We start from the raw sequence: 20523 nt of genomic DNA on the forward strand, positions 1-20523 counted from the left end.
GTTGAGGTATCGTTTTAATAAAGGATTTTTCACTAGATGAATCTGGTGTTGTTTTGAATTGCCTTCTCTTTTATGCACCATAAAAGATTTACTACCTGTTGAATGGAAAAAAAACTACATTGCGATGTTCGATACTGTACGTTACTTAGTAACCCTTGTACATGGGAAATTTATAAGACATGAGAATTTGTAAAACACTTTCATGTTGTATCTTTGCAGAAGGTTGGTTTTCTGTTACCCCAGAAAAAATTGCAGAACACATTGCACACCGTGTGAGGCAATACATCAATGGAGCTGTCGTCGTGGATGCTTTTTGTGGTGTCGGCGGGAATGCCATTCAGTTTGCCTTAGCAGGAATGCATGGTAAGCTTTAGTCTGAGTTGACAAAAAACAATCCACAGTTAAATGTGAAGAGGCATTGCAATGTGGTATAGCATTTACATAGTGTTTTTTTTTTTTTTTTTATGCAATTGCAGATTTTTCTTAAGCTCTGTTGACTCTAATATTAAGGCTATAGGGGAATTTATCATTAAAGGGGTATTCCAGGAAAAGAAACTTTTTTTTTTTGTTTATATCAACTGGCTCCAGAAAGTTAAACAGATTTGTAAATTACTTCTATTAAAAAATCTTAATCCTTCCAATAATTATCAGCTGCTGAAGTGGAGTTGTTCTTTTCTGTCTGGTAACAGTGCTCTCTGCTTACATCTCTGCTTGTCTCGGGAACTGCACAGAGTAGAAGAGTTTTTGCTATGGGGATTTGATTCCACTCTGGACTGTTCCCGAGACACGTGTCATCAGAGAGCACACAGACATAAAAGAACAACTCCACTTCAGCAGCTCATAAGTACTGAAAGGATTAAGATATTTTAATAGAAGTAATTTACAAATCGGTTTTAACTTTCTGGAGCCAGTTGATATATTTCAAATAAAAATTTCCCTGACTAACCCCTTTAAATGTGCTAATGCAGAGTGACTAAATTGCACACGTTTTTCACAAGCTTTCTCTCATATACATATAATTTTTTTGCACAAATAGAGTTTGGGCACTTTCTTTGGGTTCAAAGCTGGGCTTGTGCAAAAAGTTTAGCAATTTTGACACTTGGCTGGTGCAAGGAATGATAAATTCCTCCCTATGTTTTGTAATGGATGTACTACACTATTATGCTCTCCAAAAACAACAGAAAGCAGATGCTATCCAAGGTATTTTTGGATAGGTGATAAGATGTCTCAGGGCCGGAGTACCCCTTTAAAGAGACCCTTGTCACCAAACTAAACTTTTAATATATTTTTGCTTATGTCATTATAAAACACTTTGCTATTAACTTGCTGTTAAAATTCTCAACCTACAGTGGGGATCAAAAGTTTGGGCACCCCAGGTAAAAAATTGTATTAATGTGCATAAAGAAGCCAAGGAAAGATGGAAAATCTCCAAAAGGCATCAAATTACAGATTAGACATTCTTATAATATGTCAACAAAAGTTAGATTTTATTTCCATCATTTACACTTTCAAAATAACAGAAATTAAAAACAAAATGGCGTCTGCAAAAGTTTGGGCACCCTGCAGAATTTATAGCATGCACTGCCCCCTTTGCAAAGCTGAGACCTGCCAGTGTCATGGATTGTTCTCAGTCATCATCTGGGAAGACCAGGTGATGTCAATATCAAAGGTTTTAAATGCCCAGACTCATCTGACCTTGCCCCAATAATCAGCACCATGGGTTCTTCTAAGCAGTTGTCTAGAAATCTGAATCTGAAAATAGTTGACGCTCACAAAGCTGGAGAAGGCTATAAGAAGATAGCAAAACATTTTCAGATGTCAATATCCTCTGTTCGGAATGTAATTAAGAAATGGCAGTCATCGGGAACAGTGGAAGTTAAAGCAAGATCTGGAATACCAAGAAAAATATCAGAAAGAACAGCTCACAGGATTGTGAGAAAAACAATTCAAAACCCACGTTTGACTGCACAATCGCTCCACAAAGATCTGGCCGACACTGGAGTTGTGGTATACTATTCCACTATAAAGAGATACTTGTACAAATATGGTCTTCATGGAAGAGTCATCAGAAGAAAACCTCTTCTACACCCTCACCACAAAAATCAGTGTTTGAACTTTGCAAATGAACATATAGACAAGCCTGATGCATTTTGGAAACAAGTTCTGTGGACCGATGAGGTTAAAATTGAACTTTTTGGCCGGAATGAACAAAGGTACTTTTGGAGAAGAAGGGGAACAGAATTTAATCAAAAGAACCTCTGTCCAACTTTTAAGCATGGGGGTGGATCAATCATGCTTTGGGGTTGTATTGCAGCCAGTGGCACAGGGAACATCTCACGAGTAGAAGGAAAAATGGATTCAATAAAAATTTTCAGCAAATTTTGGATGCTAACTTGCTGCCATCTGTGAAAAAGCTGAAGTTAAAGAGAGGATGGCTTCTACAAATGGATAATGGTCCTAAACACACCTCGAAATCCACGGGGGATTACATCAAGAGGCGTAAACTGAAGGTTTTGCCATGGCCTTCACAATCTCCTGACCTCAACATAATTGAAAATCTATGGATAGACCTTAAAAGAGCAGTGCGTGACAGACAGCCCAGAAATCTCAAAGAACTGGAAGACTTTTGTAAGGAAAAATGGGCAAAGATACCTCAAACAAGAATTGAAAGACTCTTGGCTGACTACAAAAAGCGTTTACAAGCTGTGATACTTGCCAAAGGGGGCAGTACAAGATATTAACTCTGCATGGTGCCCAAACTTTTGCAGACGCCATTTTTTTTTTCTGTTATTTTGAAAGTTTAAATGATGGAAATAAAATGTAACTTTTGTTGACATATAAGAATGTCTAATCTGTAATTTGATGCCTTTTTGGAGATTTTTCCATCTTTCCTTGGCTTCCTCATGCACATTAATACAAATTTTTACCTGGGGTGCCCAAACTTTTGATCCCCACTGTATATGTTTTTAATGTGATTTAAAAAATGGCCACTAGTTGGCTCTGTTCTGTTCCCTGCCGCAGGTCAAACAGTTAGTCTGGTCTCCTTCCGGCCTGGCAGGAGACCAAATTTAGGAAGTGTGTGCGGGGCATGAAGAGGCACAGCTCTTGCAGACTTCAGTGAAGTTGCGCCTGCTAGGGAATGCCCACTTGCTCTTGCCAGGAGCTCACACACTGTGAGCATGGGGAAAGGTATGATAAACAGCTTTTCAAAGCTTGGAAAAAAAATTTAAGGGCAGGAGGGGTGTTAGGAGTAGTTAGGGAATATAATCTGAGTCTGATTAGAAAATATGGTTTGATGACAGGTACACTTTAAAGAAATCCTCCCCTTTTGACCTCCAGACTAATTTTACATTTTTCTGCACACACCCATAAAATAAAAAATTAAAAAAAACAGAATAACATTGCAAAACAGAAGTATGAATAGTGCCTGATGCTATTTTTGAATTGTGATTTCATTCTCTACTTGCAGTCGGTGAAGTAAATAATTCTTGTTCATATCTTGGGCCACTTTCAGATAACGCTTGGGGGACCCTCTCTGTGTTTTTTAGATCAAAAGGTGATCAAATCTCAATGCCTTACTTTCTATGGGGACTGCACTGTAGTCCACTTGGTCCTAATCTAGAGAGAGGGAGGAAGGCGCCTCATGTGCGGGATCAGCAGATCTTGTTAGTGGGGGTAGGGGACGGTAATTCCCAAGCCGCTTACCAAAGTTGGTTGTGCGCCCACACACAAAAAGGTAAAATGCAGAAGAAATGTAGAAGAAGATCCACTGCAGCCCTCCTGGGTAGAAGTAAAATCAAAACCGAATGACCATGGATTCAGGAGTTTGTCTGGCGCAGAGAGGAACCATCAGGCAGCCAAGTAAAATCAATGGATTTATTAAATGCAACGCGTTTCGCTGCGCATGCGCAGCTTCATCAGGCATAACAAGAGAAGGCTGGTAACAGATATATATACCTCCAGGAATTAACCATTAGAATACTTTTTGAAAGAGTTTTTGCAAAAAATTACATATCCACATCTGGATGTGACAATATATAAAAAATATAGAAAAATATAAATAAATATAAATAGACAGACAACAATCACAAAAATAAAACAATAATGTAAAAGCACAATGAAATCACATAAACATATAATATAATTATCGCATGTGGTGTGAATATACCCCACATGCGACATAAGCAATCACACCGCTTGGTCACCGGTGCGGCATTCAACAACGCAAGTTGAATATTATTTAAAAAAATATGGACCTATAAGATGCTATGTGTGTTAGTTCAAAGAGCAAAAAATTGAATAGTATATCACTGCTCTATCTAAATGGGTAATGACAGTACAAATAAAGTAAAATGAACAGTGCGGTATTACAAATCGCAACTGATCCGAGGGTGACATGTGAACACTACTTAGAAAAAAAGTAGGGAAAAGGAACTAGAATAACTAATGCAGTATTGAATACAGCACCCGGCCAAAACGCAGGGTGTGAATACTCGTAGAAGGATCAAAATTTACAAACAACAAAAAATAAATAAAAAATACAGAGGTTTCTGTATACAAGGAAGAAAAAAGAAACGGAGAAAAGAAAGAAAAGAACCTGGATAATAAAACATAAATGATAATAGATAAACAGTGGGACGCTCCACAATGAACAGCACAGAAGGAACAACGAAAAAAACGGGTAAAGACGCTCCAGGATGAACAAGCACAGATGGAACATAAAACATGGTTTTTTGTTGCACAGTCTGTCCCGACACTTCACTCTTCACCATCAAAAAAACACTGAAACTTTGAAATTAATCATTTTAGAAACTATCCCCATTCACTTACCTAACAGAATACAAAGATTAAATAATCGTGAATCCTTCTGGATTCACAAATTACATACTTTGCACCCTCAAGGTTTTAATGAATGTATCGATACAGTTAAATAATCTGATAAATTAGGGTCTATAATATTTCATTTCTCCTAATGGATTAATCTCCAAAATATTACATCTTTACCCGTTTTTTTCGTTGTTCCTTCTGTGCTGTTCATCCTGGAGCGCCCCACTGTTTATCTATTATCATTTATGTTTTATTATCCAGGTTCTTTTCTTTCTTTTCTCCGTTTCTTTTTTCTTCCTTGTATACAGAAACCTCTGTATTTTTTATTTATTTTTTGTTGTTTGTAAATTTTGATCCTTCTACGAGTATTCACACCCTGCGTTTTGGCCGGGTGCTGTATTCAATACTGCATTAGTTATTCTAGTTCCTTTTCCCTACTTTTTTTCTAAGTAGTGTTCACATGTCACCCTCGGATCAGTTGCGATTTGTAATACCGCACTGTTCATTTTACTTTATTTGTACTGTCATTACCCATTTAGATAGAGCAGTGATATACTATTCAATTTTTTGCTCTTTGAACTAACACACATAGCATCTTATAGGTCCATATTTTTTGAAATAATATTCAACTTGCGTTGTTGAATGCCGCATCGGTGACCAAGTGGTGTGATTGCTTATGTCGCATGTGGGGTATATTCACACCACATGCGATAATTATATTATTATATGTTTATGTGATTTCATTGTGCTTTTACATTATTGTTTTATTTTTGTGATTGTTGTCTGTCTATTTATATTTATTTATATTTTTCTATATTTTTTATATATTGTCACATCCAGATGTGGATATGTAATTTTTTGCAACAACTCTTTCAAAAAGTATTCTAATGGTTAATTCCTGGAGGTATATATATCTGTTACCAGCCTTCTCTTGTTATGCCTGATGAAGCTGCGCATGCGCAGCGAAACGCGTTGCATTTAATAAATCCATTGATTTTACTTGGCTGCCTGATGGTTCCTCTCTGCGCCAGACAAACTCCTGAATCCATGGTCATTCGGTTTTGATTTTACTTGGTCCTAATGACAACTGCTGTTGGCACTGGCAGCCCTCGGAATCTCCGGCCAGGAGATTGGACTGAAAAACTGATCTAATATTTGGCATAAATCCACCACAATCCTATGTTGGGTTATGGGTCATAGAGCCTGTAGTAAAATTACTATATGTATATATAATATTAGCGCTGCACTGTATGGGGAAAATGTGCAGTTGTGATTTTGGGACTAAATATTGCGATACGCGATGCAATATAATAAAAAAAAAATTGTGAAATCCCCCCCATTTCATATCCAATCGCCTGCATTTCACATCTATCCACCCATTATATGACCACCGCCTATTTCACATCTCCCCCTTGTCGCACTCTCCTCCCCCTTGTCGCATTCTCCTCCCCCTTGTCGCATTATTATCCTCCCCCTTGTCGCATTATTATCCTCCCCCTTGTCGCATTATTATCCTCCCCCTTGTCGCATTCCCCACCTGTCACATTCCCCTCCCCCCCCCCTCCTCACATTCCACATTCCCCACCTGTCACATTCCCCCCCCCCCCCCTCCTCACATTCCCCACCTGTCACATTTCCCACCCCCCACCCCCTCCTGTCACTTTCTTGTATTCTTGTACTGCAGCAATACACTGGGTTTCCCGGAGGGATTTCAAATCTTCTGCGGGACCCGGGAAACCTAGTGTATTGCTGCAGTACAAGACCTTTCCCCATCAGCCAATCACTGGCTTGACACGTGACACCACTGCGGCCAGTGATTGGCTGAAAAGGGAAAGGTCCTACTGTACTAAGAGAGGACACTTCGGAGCGCACGGAGACAAATCTGCAGGGACCGGGACTAGGTGAGCAGAAGGTTTTTTATTTTTCGCCCTGCGCCCTAAGCTCAGTGTTTTTCTAGCAGGGTGCCTCCAGCTGTTGTGAAACCACTACTCCCAGCATGCCCGGACAGCCTTTGCCGGTCCGGGCATGCAAAGAGTTGTAGTTTTGCAACAACTGGAGGCCCCCTGGTTGGGAAACACTGACTTTTAGTATTTAAATTAGTTTTTACCTGCTCTGGCCGACCCCCGCCACGGGAGCCAGCCCGAGCAGATAATCGCATGTTTTCCCGGGGGGCCGTATCGCTGTATCGCAAAAAGCTAAAATCTCGATTCGATTGCTTTTGCAATATATCGTGCAGCCCTAATATATATAGATATATATATATATATATATATATATATATATATATATATATATATATATATATATATATTAGGGCTGCACGATATATTGCAAAAGCAATCGAATCGGGATTTTAGCGAATATATATATATATATATATATATATATACACATATATATAATTTTTTTTTATACTGTACATCACATTTTCTATTGCCTTCAGCGAAAGGGGAACCTAAATCCCCCGTCAGTGTTACTTCCTCTTTACATTTTGTCACTGAGTTATATATATAATAAAGTATTACCTCCAGTGGATACATTTAGTATAAGCTTTCAATGTTTGTGTTTTGTAGCATGCAACGACTGACTCTCCTGCTGTTCTGTGACTAAAAGTCTCATCGTTACATATGAGCTGCATTATCACAACAACCGGAGAGTCAGAATTTACACATTATTGAGAAGAATGATTGTGCTTTACACATTACCATCTTTGGCATCTTGTATAGTGAGGGCCCCGCAAACCTTAGTCAATATGAAAAATTAGCCAGCTCTCTAAAAATGTATGTATGGATAGGAGGAGAAGGTGATCCTGATTTAGGACACGTGACTTTGAGTCATAGCAAAGAGACAATACATAGAGTATTAGGCACAGAAGAAACTATGGGTGGCACCACTGCACATTACGAGCCGAGCAGGACAAAAAACGCGTGTGGGATGGTACTCGCATGTGAACACAGTCCAAAGAAAGTTACAAAACCTGCTACAAAATAGCTATAGTGCAAGTAGAGAAAAAACATGAGCACTCACCTGTAAAACGTAACTTTTAATCTTCTGTGAAAAAATGCTTACGAAGAGGCAGGGAAACAAAGATGACTTGTCATGTATGTTCTCCCGCCTCTTCACGAGCGCTTTTTAATAAACCCTTAAAGGGGTACTCCACTGCTCAGCTTTGGAACAAACTGTTCAGAACGCTGGAGCCGGGAGCTCGTGACTTCATAGCCCCACCCCCTCATGACGTCACGCCCCACCCTCTCAATGCAAGTCTATGGGAGGGGACGTGACATCATGAGGCGGCGGGCTATGACATCACAAGCACCCGACTCCAGCGTTCAGAACAGTTTGTTCCAAACACTGAGCAGCGGAGTACCCCTTTAAGGCTCTATTTACTTGTATCCTGCGCATATTTGATGCACAGGATTTGAAGCTGTGTTCAGTCAATTGGTTTACATTAAAATCTGCAGCATAAAATCAAATATGCGCAGAATACTGTACGTGGTAAAGTTGCATTTTACGGTTGAGTGCCCATGGTTTTTCTACGTATACTATACCTACAAAGAGTGTGTGTTTCTCTTTGGAAGACTTAATATGCCCATGCATTACGCAGACAACCCACTGATTTAAATAGGAATTATGTAGGGTTCATTACTCCTGTGGTGGCTTTGCAGGAAAATAATAAGACAGACATAAGCACCATCCCATTGACACGGGTCCCTTCTCCAGAGGATTTCACTAGAATCAAATTCTCAGTTGGAAGTTCCGCTAAGAAACCTCTGCAAGGCTTAAGGGGGTTGGCTTAATTTCCTTCAAAAACTGCTCCCTGTACTCCGGTGGACAACTTTTTTTTTTTTTTTATCAACTGGTGCCAGAAACAGATTTGTAAATTACTTCTATTAAAAAATCTTAATCGTTCCAGTACTTATTAGCTACTGAATACTACAGAGAGAATTATTTTCTTTTTTTGAACACAGTGCTCTCTGCTGACATCTCTGTCCATTTTAAGAACTGTCCAGAGTAGGAGAAAACCCCTGTAGCAAACATATGCTGCTCTGGACAGTTCCTTAAACAGACAGAGATGTCAGCAGAGAGCACTGTGTTCCAAAAAGAAAAGAATTTCCTCTGTAGTATTCAGCAGCTAATAAGTACTGGAAGGATTAAGATTTTTTTGAATAGAAGTAATTTACAAATCTGTTTAACTTTCTGGCACCAGTTGATTTAAAAAAAAATAAATAATTCAGTAATACTAGTAATAGAAATACACAGACGTTTCCATTATAGTATGTTTTATTTTGTCATTTATGCTATTGTGTATGGCAAGAAATAGATCTCACAGTCCTGTTTCTTTTTTTTTTTTTTTTCTTAGTAAGTCTATGGAAAACTGATTCAGCTGTATGGCATACATTAGCATTCATTAACAAATCCCAGCCTGATCAGTCTAAGCATTTAATCATACTGGCTTCTTGTTTTCTTTTGGTTGTTTTAGGTGATCATTCTTGTATCAGTCCTGTGTCTTCTCTTGCCTTTTCCCAGTATAACAAGCATTTTGCCCTCTTTCTGCAGTCATTGCTGTGGACATTGACCCTGTGAAGTTGGATCTGGCTTACAACAATGCAATGGTGTACGGAGTAGCAGATCGCATCGAGTTGATCCGCGCTGATTTCATGTGCGTCGCTCGTGATTTGAAGGCAGATGCGGTTTTTCTCAGCCCGCCATGGGGAGGCCCTGACTACGTCAGTGCAGAGACATTTGATATCAAGACCATGATGTCTCCTGATGGATATCCTTTATACACAATGAGATATTAGACGGTACACTCGCACCCACTAAACCAGTATGCTTCTTGTGCAGGTTTTGTTACAACATTGTTATGGAGGTTGTTCTTATGTATGCATTATGCAAACAAAATCTGCAGCACATCAGAATCCCGCTTTAACAAAATACATGCAGAAGTACAGTGCAAAATGTTAGCAAAATATATCTGTAGATATCATCTGATTGCGGACTAAATAATGCAGTTGTAAAAGTGAGCGTACTCTGCGGCTTTCATATAGTTTTTAGACTTGTGATAGAGGATATAAATACATGGATGCTCCGCTATTTATCACCTATTCTGTTTATAGGTCCGGATACCGGGTCAGTTACATCAGCATTGGATATATAGTAATGAATAATAAAAGAAAACTTTAGTACCATGTGCAAATACCTGCATTTGGAAATATCAAGAGAGACCTGCTTAAAAAAAAAGGCCATGTTTGACATAAAATCGAACTCGTGATGTGATTTCCTTAACATTCAGACACCTTTGAAATTTTTCAGCTTTCCCAACAGATTACAAAAAATATCATTTATTTTGTACCACGCAATACAGATGTGGAACAGGTGAGCAAATCCAATTCTCTTTTGAGTATTTCACAGCTGTTTCCTGTTATCTCTCCGGTTATTATATAACCCTGTTTTTGTTTCCAAAAATGTGTATCTGAAATTGAAGTCTAATATGATCTTGTGCTGTACTTTTGTATAACTAAGAGAATGAGATTTTAGTGCCAAAGCTAAGAAATAAATATTGTACGTAGCTGGACACAGAATATGGATTTCTGTGCAAGCAGAATACTGCTCATTGTAAGGGTTTGTGCACACACTCCGGACCACATATTGCAGCACGCACATATATGTATGGATCCACATTAAAGATTTATAGTTGTGCTGTATTGTGTGTCTTAGAGGCACCGCTCTCTTCTTTAGAATACTAGTGTAATACAGTATAGGAACATGTATAAATCTGTGAGAACCTCTGTCCACCTCCCTGTAACATCAGTAGACCCAGTTTATTGGATTAGCATAGTCTATTGGTGCGTATGTTTGACTGGTCCATTTCTAGAAGAAATACTGTGGATCTGTGGATACGGGATTGGAATGCCCCTTTAAAGGGGTATTCCAGGAAAAAACTTTTATTTTTATTTTTAATCAACTGGCTCCAGAAAGTTAAACAGATTTGTAAATTACTTCTATTAAAAAATCTTAATCCTTCCAGTAGTCATCAGCTGTTGAAATTGAGTTGTTCTTTTCTGTCTGACAACAGTGCTCTCTGCTGACACCTCTGCTTGACTCAGGAACTGTCCAGAGCAGGAACAAATCCCCATAGCAAACCTCTAATGCTTAGGACAGTTCCTGAGACAAGCAGAGGTGTCAGCAGAGAGGACTATTATTAGAAAGAAAAGAACAACTCAACTTCAGCAGCTGATATCTACAGGAAGGATTAAGATTTTGTTTTATAGAAGTAATTTACAAATCTGTTTAACTTTCTGGAGCCAGCTGATATAAAAAAAAAATCCTGGAATACCCTTATAATGTGGTATATGGCTCAAAATGTGTCATATTAAAGGGACTGTATCATCAAAACGCCACCTATTGTTTGAATCAGGTTTCTATGTTATCTATATATTTTGGTGATGTTTTTTTCAAATTTTCCATTTTGCGATCTATATTTTATAATCTTGAAATCTTGCAGTTTAAAACAAAGCTGACACTTCCTGTTCTGTAAAGATCACTTCCCAATAATGATTTGCTTCTCTGTACAGACAGGAGTACAGTGAAAGATAACACCAGTAGATAGATAAGAAATCATTCACAATAGTTGAAGCTCAGCCTCTCCCTCACTGTAGAATGACCTCTGAAAAGGTCACAGAGAATGCTTAGTAATGTCTCCAAATTTATCTAAATGGGACAGGTCCTGTCCAATGTTGTCTATGGTCCATGGGCCCTGCCATAAAGCATATTACTTAATCTTGTTAAAACAGCCAACAAGATGGCTGCCCCATTATAGTGTAATAAAATAAATTCAATCAAAAAATATAAACAGATTAGAAAAAAGTACATGTTTTTATATCTGCCTAAAAATCTAGGGAATACATTCACTAGTGCAGTGTACATTAATGCAATATAATATTTTGTATGCTGGATCCTCCCCTCCATACATGGGAAATACATTGAGGTACTGTACCTCATTTATTACAACTGGCCTCATTGCCCATAGCAACCCTTCATGCTGTTTTTAATGTACTTGGAGCATTTATTAGAGAATTGTTTAACATGCATTTTGAGTATACAGTCATGGCCATAAATGTTGGTTCCCTGAATTTCTTCTAGAAACTTAAATATTTCTCACTGATAAGGATTGCAGTAACACATGTTTTGCTATACATATGTTTGTTCCCTTTGTGTGTATTGGAACTAAACCAAAAAAGGGAGGAAAAAAAAGCAAATTGGACATAATGTCGCCAAACTCCAAAAAATGGTCTGGACAAAATTATTGGCACCCTTTCAAAATTGTGGAAAAATAAGATTGTTTCAAGCATGTGATGCTCCTTTAAACTCACCTGGGCCAAGTAACAGGTGTGGGCATTATGAAAATCACACCTGAAAGCAGATAAAAAGGAGAGAAGTTCACTTAGTCTTTGCATTGTGTGTCTGCGTGTGCCACACTAAGCATGGACAACAGAAAAAGGGGAAGAGAACTGTCTGAGGACTTGAGAACCAAAATTGTTGAAAAATATCAACAATATCAAGGTTACAAGGCCATCTCCAGAGATCTAGATTTGCCTTTGCCTTTGTGCAACATTATCAAGAAGTTTGCAACCCAAGGCACTGTAGCTAATCTCCCTGGGCGTTGACGGAAGAGAAAAATTTATGAAAGATTTCAACGCAGGATAGTTCAGATGTTGGATAAGCAGCCCCAAACAAGTTCCAAAGATATTCAAGCTGTCCTGCAGGCTCAGTGAGCATCAGTGTCGGTGCGAACATTGAAATTTATATGAAATGAATCACTATGGCAGGAGACCCAGGAGGACCCCACTGCTAACACAGAGACATAAAAAAAGCAAGACTACATTTTGCCAAAATGAACTTAAGTCAAAATCCTTCTGGGAGAACGTCTTATGGACTGATGAGACCAAGATAGAGCTTTTTGGTAAAGCACATCATTCTACTGTTTACCGAAAATGGAATGAGGCCTACAAAGAAAAGAACAAAGTACCTACAGTGAAACAAGATGGAGGTTCAATGATGTTTTGGGGTTGTTTTGCTGTCTCTGGCACTGGGTGCAAGGCATCATGACATCTGAGGATTACCAACGGATTATGGGTCACACTGTATAGTCCAGTGTCAGAAAGCTGGGTTTGCGTCCGAAATCTTGGGTCTTCCAGCAGGACAATGACCCCAATAATATGTCAAAAAGCACCCAGAAATGGATGGCAACAAAGCGCTGGAGAATTCTGAAGTGGCCAGCAATGAGTCCAGATCTAAATCCCATTGAACACCTGTGGAGAGATCTTAAAATTGCTGTTGGGAAAAGGCGCCTTCCAATAAGAGAGTCCTGGAGCAGTTTACAAAGGAAGAGTGGTCCAACATTCCAGCTGAGAGGTGTAAGAAGCTTATTGATGGTTATAGGAAGCAACTGATTTCAGTTATTATTTCCAAATGGTGTGCAACCAAATATTAAGTTAAGGGTGCCAATAATTTTGTCCAGCCCATTTTTGTCCAGCCCATTATGTCCAATTTGCTTTTTTTTCCTCCCTTTTTTGGTTCAGTTCCAATACACACAAAGGAAAGAAACGTGCATAGCAAAACATGTGTTACTGCAATCCATTTCTGTGAGAAATACTTAAATTTCTTGAAAAATTTCGGGGGTGCCAACATTTACGGCCATGACTGTATCACTAATAGGCTGTACCCCAGAATGTTTCCACTGACAGATAAAAGCACAATATCTTTGCATGTTTTTTTTCTTCTGTGTAGTGACCGCCTAGAACAGTGTTTCCCAAGCAGGGCGCCTCCAGCTGTGGCAAAACTATAACTCCCAGCATGACCGGACAGCCTTCGGCTGTCCGGGCATGCTTGGAGTTGTAGTTTTGCCACAGCTGGAGGCACCCTGCTTGGGAAACACTGGCCTAGAATAAAGCATAGCTGTAATGTGTGCTGACCTACAGGTGGAAATCCTCTGACGTGTGGATGTAGGGTATGTTTCAGATATGCTTGATCCTGGGCATCACTGCAGGGCTGTGTGCTGGGGCTGAGCAGTGCACGGAAGAGCACGAGGTTTAGTTAATGATTACTGTATCACACTTTAAGAGCCACCCCTACAATCCAATAATCCTTACTTTCCAGAACTATAGTGAACTCAAGAGGGCAAGTCACATCCGGGAGTAAAGGTTGACACAAGTTACGTTTTATACAGTCCTTCTTTATTGTGAACTTCTCGTTTCTAATGGTATTTAAATCTGATTGTGTTTGCAGATAAATTCTATGTAGCAAATTTCATTGCAAATTTTACTATGTTCAGTTTATTAGTTTGCATGGGTCAATTATCATGCTAACAGAGCCAAATTTTGAACCTCTTTCAAAAAAAAAAAAAAAAACTGGCTTTGGTTTACCTGAGCAGCATTTGACAGAATTATACACAATCAGCCATAACATGATACCCTAAGTGTGGTGACACAGCTCGGTGACGGGTAGATATTGATTTGCCTGGTTGGTTGAAGAAATCTGCTGGTAGTGCCGGATCAGAGAAGCAAGTTCGAGAATGAGGAATCTTTTGTGAATGCGAGATCAAATACACAGGGTTCAAGGACTGGCTTTATGAGGAACAACAAGGGGGTTTCAGAATGCCTGCAGGGATGGTCGCTTAAAAATAGCTTTTGTGGCCACTGGATCCTACCTAAACATTGTTGCAGACCAAGTACTCCCCTTCATGGCAATAATGAGGAATAGTTTGAGAAACATGATGAACATTAGATGGTTTTAAGGTTATGGCTGATTAAGTAATTAAAACTGTCACCAGGTTCACACTACGATTTCTCAAACATTATTGCCATGAAGGGGAGTACTTGGTCTGCAACAATGTTTAGGCAGGGAAATTTCAAAACCGCTGCTGCCATATACTCGCCAGACCCACACTGCATCTCACTCACTTAAATGAGCCAACAGGATTCATCAGTGATTCCGGTCGGGTAATTTCTGCATTGTATCCGGTTTTGTTGCCGGACTGTAAACTGTGATGTGCCACGGTTTTATGTCCGGCAATAAAACTGATGTGGTGCAAAAATGAGCCGTCACTATCTGACTCCAGTTGGCTCATTTAAATTAGTGAGATGTGGAGCGGGTCTGGCGGGGATATGGCAGCGGCTGGTTTTGAAATTTCCCCGCCTGATCCTGAAGCGGTATGAAGAAATCATGGTGTAAATGCACCTCTAGATACGTAGAAGTATACATGGCTCTTTAGCCTCTTCAGTTAAAGGAACAATACCATCTCCTTATTCATGTCTCTATGCGTAAAGCATGGCAGCATAAATAAATAAGTTTTCAATTGGCTTCATTTAGCAAGCTTGCCTGGTCCTGTAGATATCTCTTCTTATCTCCCCTCTTGTTGACAGCTGGTTCCAGTCCACCAGCTCTGCTTCAGAAGCAGTGGTGACTTCACTCCCTGTGGCCAGTGCTTTTGAATGGTAATCAGCCTTCATGCTTAGGCTTATTTCAGCACATTCATCATGTCTGACAATTGCAGCCATAGCACTTTAGCTTGGGCATTGTCAGACACAAGTAAATCACCTGCTTCTCACCCTAGCCCATCCACCAGCAATCCAAGAAGTGTGTGCAGAATGCAGCAGAGAGAGTTAGTCAGAGGAAACAAGACAACCCCTTTTAAGCAGGTTTCACAGCTGGGTATTTCCCAACATGTGTTCATTTCCCAAATGTACATGTTATTTTTATTTTATTTATTTATTTTTTGTGCTGAATTCAAAAGCACAGTGGACCACACTTTTGAGTCTTGCAAAATGAAAGTATCCCTGAAATTGAACAGCCAAGCCTATACTAGCAGACAATGCTAGGTCCATTAATGGGGTGTTCCAGAATTATTATTTACTTTTTTTTTTTACTTTTTAGCTATGTTCCCCTGATGCAAAGTTATGTATGGTGTCAATTAACTGGTATTGCCTGTCTGTGGTGCATCATGCTGTTTGTTTTTTTTATTATTTTTTTTTTTTATATATTCTTGTTCCCAGAGGTTCTGCATTCTTGTTCACTGATAACTTTAGTCTTGAGCCTTTCCTGGCTTGCTGTGCGGCTGGCAACATCCCGTCGCAAGTCAGCTGATCACAGGGGTCTTTGCTGCTTCTTGTCCTGCCTGACAAGCCAGCCCCCAGCGTTGAATACAGTGGGGGATGCATTCTGCGCTGGCACAGCGGGATGTACAGATGGGCGGCATATGTCATCAGGTGATTAGCAGACTTGCAAGGCATTGTCTCGAGCCACACAGCAAGCTGGGAAAGGTTCAAGATGAAAGTAGTTCCTAGTGCAAAAGAATGCCAGAAGTTCCAATGGCTTTAGAATACAAAAGAAATAGCACGATCCGCCCCAGACAGGTCATACATAATTTGGCATCAGAGGCATGTGGCAAAAAAAATACCCCTTAAAACTCCTTCTATAATGCAAACTAGATAAGGTTTACTGCTGTCTCAAATTTTACATGTCTATTTTTTCCCTAAATGCTATTGTAAATCATACAATGCATTCAGAATGTTTACAGACCCATTCACTGTAACATTTTGTTATGTTGAAATCTTGTCCTAACTATAGTGGCTGGGACAGGAAGACTTGTCAAGGTTGAGGGAAAGCTGAATGGAGTAAAGTACAGCTAAATTCTTAATGAAAACCCGATCCAGAGTGCTCTGGACCTCAGAGTGTGCTGAAAGTTCGCCATCCAACAAGACAATGACCCTAATTCAAGACTGGTAGGCTAGATTCATGCAGAATCTTCAGACAGATACATTTCGGCTGGAGAATCCAAAGGCGGACGATGCTGACTAATTCAGTTGGTGTTAGGACTGCGCGGACATTGCTGTTACATAGACTGCAATGTATTCTGTGTGGATTTCAGCAAAAGAGCTTGATTATTCTTTTGGCAGCAGAAGCGCTGCCACTGAAAAATCCATAGTGTGCACTGTGCAGCGGAATACAATTAATAGCAATGGTACTCTGGTACACCGGAACTTCCTAGTGTAATTTCTAAACTGAATTATGTTATGAAATCCCTCTGTCTGAACCTAGCCTTAAAGGAGTACTCCGCCCCTACACATCTTATGCCCTATCCAAAGGATAGGGGATTAGATGTCAGCAGCAGGACCCCTACAATCTAGGCTGCGGCACCCCGACATCCGGTGCACAGAGCAAACTCGCTCCGCGCCGGATGACTGGCGGGGCGGAGGCTCGCGTCCATCACGCGTCCAAGACTTGCATTGAGGCGGCGTGGCCGGGACATCATGAGCAGGGCATGGCCGTGACGTCATGAGCCTCCGGCTCTGCACCTGACGCTCTAAATGAATGCCGGGTGCAGCAGGGAGATCGCGGGGGTTTCCAGCGGCGGGACCCCCGTAATCAGGCATCTTATCCCCTATCCTGTGGATAGGGGAGGAGTACCCCTTTAAAAACCACTCTGTGATGGGTAGAGTGGCCCAGCCAGAGCTCTGACTTAAATCCAATGGGACATCTCTGGGAAATCCTCAAATCAGGTGTGCAAATAATGTGGCGTCATAGCCAAGAAGACTGGAGGCCGTTCTAACATTTTCCGTGTGTCATTATGGGGTATTGATTGCAGAATGATGGGTAAACACACTTTAATTTTTGCGTAAGTTCGCAACATAACAACATTTCAAAAAAAGTGAAAGGGTCTAAAGACAATTAACCTTTAACACACCACCGTTAATGTACAATACAGTCCGCTGTGCCTTAGTGCAGTGCTCCCCAACCTTTTTATCGCCGCGGACCGGTAATCGTTTGATAATTTTTCCGTGGCCCGCTTATAGACAGCAGGCCCCCCTTATATAGACAGCAGGCCCCCCTTATATAGACAGCAGCCCCCCTTATATAGACAGCAGCCCCCCCTTATATAGACAGCAGGCCCCCCTTATATACACAGCAGCCCCCCCACACACACACTTATATAGACAGCAGGGCCCCCCTTATAGACAGCACTCACTTTGCTGCTAGATCAGTGGTCTCCAAACTGTGGAGACCACAAAACTACAACTCCCATGCTGCTGGGAGTTGTAGTTTTGCAGCATCTGGAGGTCCACAGTTTATAGACAGCAGCCCCCCCCCCCCTCCTCTTGTAGACAGCTCACCACCTGCGGTTGTCCTCGGGTGCTGTCGCTCCACTGCCCCGTTCTCCTGTCCTCATCATGGTGTCCTATGGAGGAGCATGTGACATACATGTCACTCTGCTTCCTCCGCAGCGCTACGCTGGGCGCAGGGGAGGAGGAGTGACAGCAGCACCCGCTCCCTGATTGGCAGGAGGAGGATCAGTGTAACAATAGCGAATTTTCATTCGCTATTGTCAGACAGTGGGCGGGCTCAGGAGGGCACAATGCTCTGCGCCTCAACCGCCACAATTAAATTATTTAAAGTTCCTCGGGCGGCCCCGTACAGTTTGATCCACGGACCAGTACCGGTCTGCGGCCCGGGGGTTGGGCTTAGTGCACTGCGCCATCTATTTCCAGTAGAGTGACGACTCAAGCACAGAATCTAAACAAGCTTCATTACCTCCAGGAGGCCTGTTATCCTCTACCAGTAATGGGAGACCATGGATCTAGGCCGCATAAGCCCTTAGACACTGTGGTCAGTAGTAACTGAGGTTTAAAGCAATATACATGGAGGGAGTCCCATAATAGATAACCACTGCAACTAAGGCCACAAAGACTGATAATACAGTATATTTGGGATCACCATAGATAAGGGTTAGAATGTTACTTATAATTTAATGAAAATCCATCATAAATGGCCTAAAAATGAAACAAAATGTATTGAACAGTAAATGTTTAAATAGTATAATAGAAATGAATAACTACGTATGCAGAAAGAAATACCGCTAAATCATACAACCAGCCAGAATGTAATGAGAAATAAAATCAGAAATAGTGATCCCCTTAATGCAATGATCCCCAATTTGTTGCTCTACACCTGATTCAAAACTACAATTCTCAACATGCCTTCTGCTGTCCGAGCATGCTGAGAGTTGTAGTTTTGCAACAGCTGGAGAGCCAGTGACTTGACTATGACAGCTTAGCAACACTTTTGCATAACACATTTTATGGAAACTGTTAGTTAAATCTATATATAACATTTCCTTTCTCCCTATCAATTTTTTTCCCCCTCAACATTATCTGAACAAGCTGACGAAAGTGACCACAAACCAACATGACACATACAGACTGCACTGAATGGGATGCTCTATAGAACCAGCACAACTTTATAAAATTGTCTCCTAATGTTCGTGCTCTTCTGCCAGCCCTGGTCTAGTTCTGTGGTTTGTAGTCTTCAGAGTTTTGACAGTGTTGCCCCACTGGATCGCCTGTAGGAATGTCTTAAAGGGGTACTCCGGCCCTAAGACATCTTATCCAGTATCCTTTGGATAGGGGATAAGATGTCTGATCACGGGGTCCCGCCGCTTTGGACCCCCGCAATCTCTCATGCAGACACCAGCCTGTGGCAGCTGCACAGAGAGATGTTTGCTCCATGTCTGAAGGGTCACGACTACGGGGCCAGAGTTTCGTGGCATAAAGACTCTGCCCCTTGTGACATCCTGCCCCGCCCCCTCCCATAGACTTGCATTGAGGGGGCGGGTCCCGCTGCTGGGGACCCCCGCAATCTCTCATGCAGATACCCATAAGAGATGGCCATCACGCCCCCTCCCATAGACTTGCATTGAGGGGGCAGGGTGTGACATCACAAACCTCCGGCCCCGTAGTCGTGACCCTTCAGACACGGAGCGAACCTCTTTCTGTGCAGCTGCCACAGGTGGGTGTCTACATGAGAGATTGCGGTGGTCTCCAGTGGCGGGACCCCCGCGATCAGACATCTTATCCCCTATCCTTTGGATAGGGGATAAGATGTCTTAGGGCTGAAGTACCCCTTTAAGGGACTGCTTCGGAATTTTTTCAAACGGCCCAGTTTACTTTTAGATTTTTTTTTATCAAGAAGTAGGAATGCTTATCCATCACATTCACTTCCCCGTTCTCTATACAGTATGTAGCCTTTCTCAATTATAAACTTTCCCAATCGGCAGGAGCCATGTTTGTCATTTTAAGAATGCAAGACCTGTCTGTGATTCTTCTCTCTTATAACCTCCTGCTGGTATCTATCTAGAAGCCTGAAGAAAGGGATGATGGCAAAAGCACTTTTGTATTCAGTCTGTGTTTTGGGCAAATATTGCAGATTCCTGCCCAGAATATAAAACTGGCGGTAGGGTAACATATCTAAACTAGGATGTAAAGTGGTAGGTCTAAAATCACATTGACACTTTCAGTCTTATAACAGAGACCTATTTTTGCAAAAGTAACTAGAAATGCGGCTATATAGATGTCAGTGTTTCACACAGTGACACCCATATGGTCAACTTTTGTCACCTTTTGATCAGCTGTATTTTAGTTGTCATATTTTATCAACCGCAAAATAAGTTTTTTTAACCAGCTCTGCCTCAGCATCAGTGACCTTTTATTTGTCATAGGAATGGAACATAATCTATACAGTAAGTAGAAGGAAGGGCAGCACAGAAGTTAAATTAATATTCTTCTCATAGGCCACCTAAAGAGGTAGCCCAAAAATCCAAACCCCTTCAATTTCCCATGTACCCTAAACAAAATAACGCAA

General features: G+C 40.9%; 2 protein-coding genes across 11 annotated transcripts in view; one reads left to right on the forward strand and one right to left on the reverse strand.

The window, feature by feature from the left end:
- The window catches only part of TMEM68 (transmembrane protein 68), a 204579-nt gene that overhangs the window by 91968 nt on the left and 92088 nt on the right, over positions 1 to 20523 (reverse strand). The gene's annotated exons all lie outside the window — the stretch shown is intronic.
- TGS1 (trimethylguanosine synthase 1) overlaps positions 1 to 20523 on the forward strand; it is a 93836-nt gene that overhangs the window by 65950 nt on the left and 7363 nt on the right. For all 4 annotated transcript variants that reach the window (XM_056521939.1, XM_056521936.1, XM_056521937.1 and 1 more), the window contains exons 12-14: positions 220 to 363; positions 9385 to 9601; positions 10125 to 10203. In XM_056521939.1, coding sequence (XP_056377914.1) covers positions 220 to 363; positions 9385 to 9601; positions 10125 to 10203 — 440 coding nt within the window. The remainder of the gene's footprint in view (positions 1 to 219; positions 364 to 9384; positions 9602 to 10124; positions 10204 to 20523) is intronic.

This window comes from Hyla sarda, chromosome 5 (assembly GCF_029499605.1).
Source record: "Hyla sarda isolate aHylSar1 chromosome 5, aHylSar1.hap1, whole genome shotgun sequence".
Lineage (NCBI taxonomy): Eukaryota > Metazoa > Chordata > Amphibia > Anura > Hylidae > Hyla > Hyla sarda.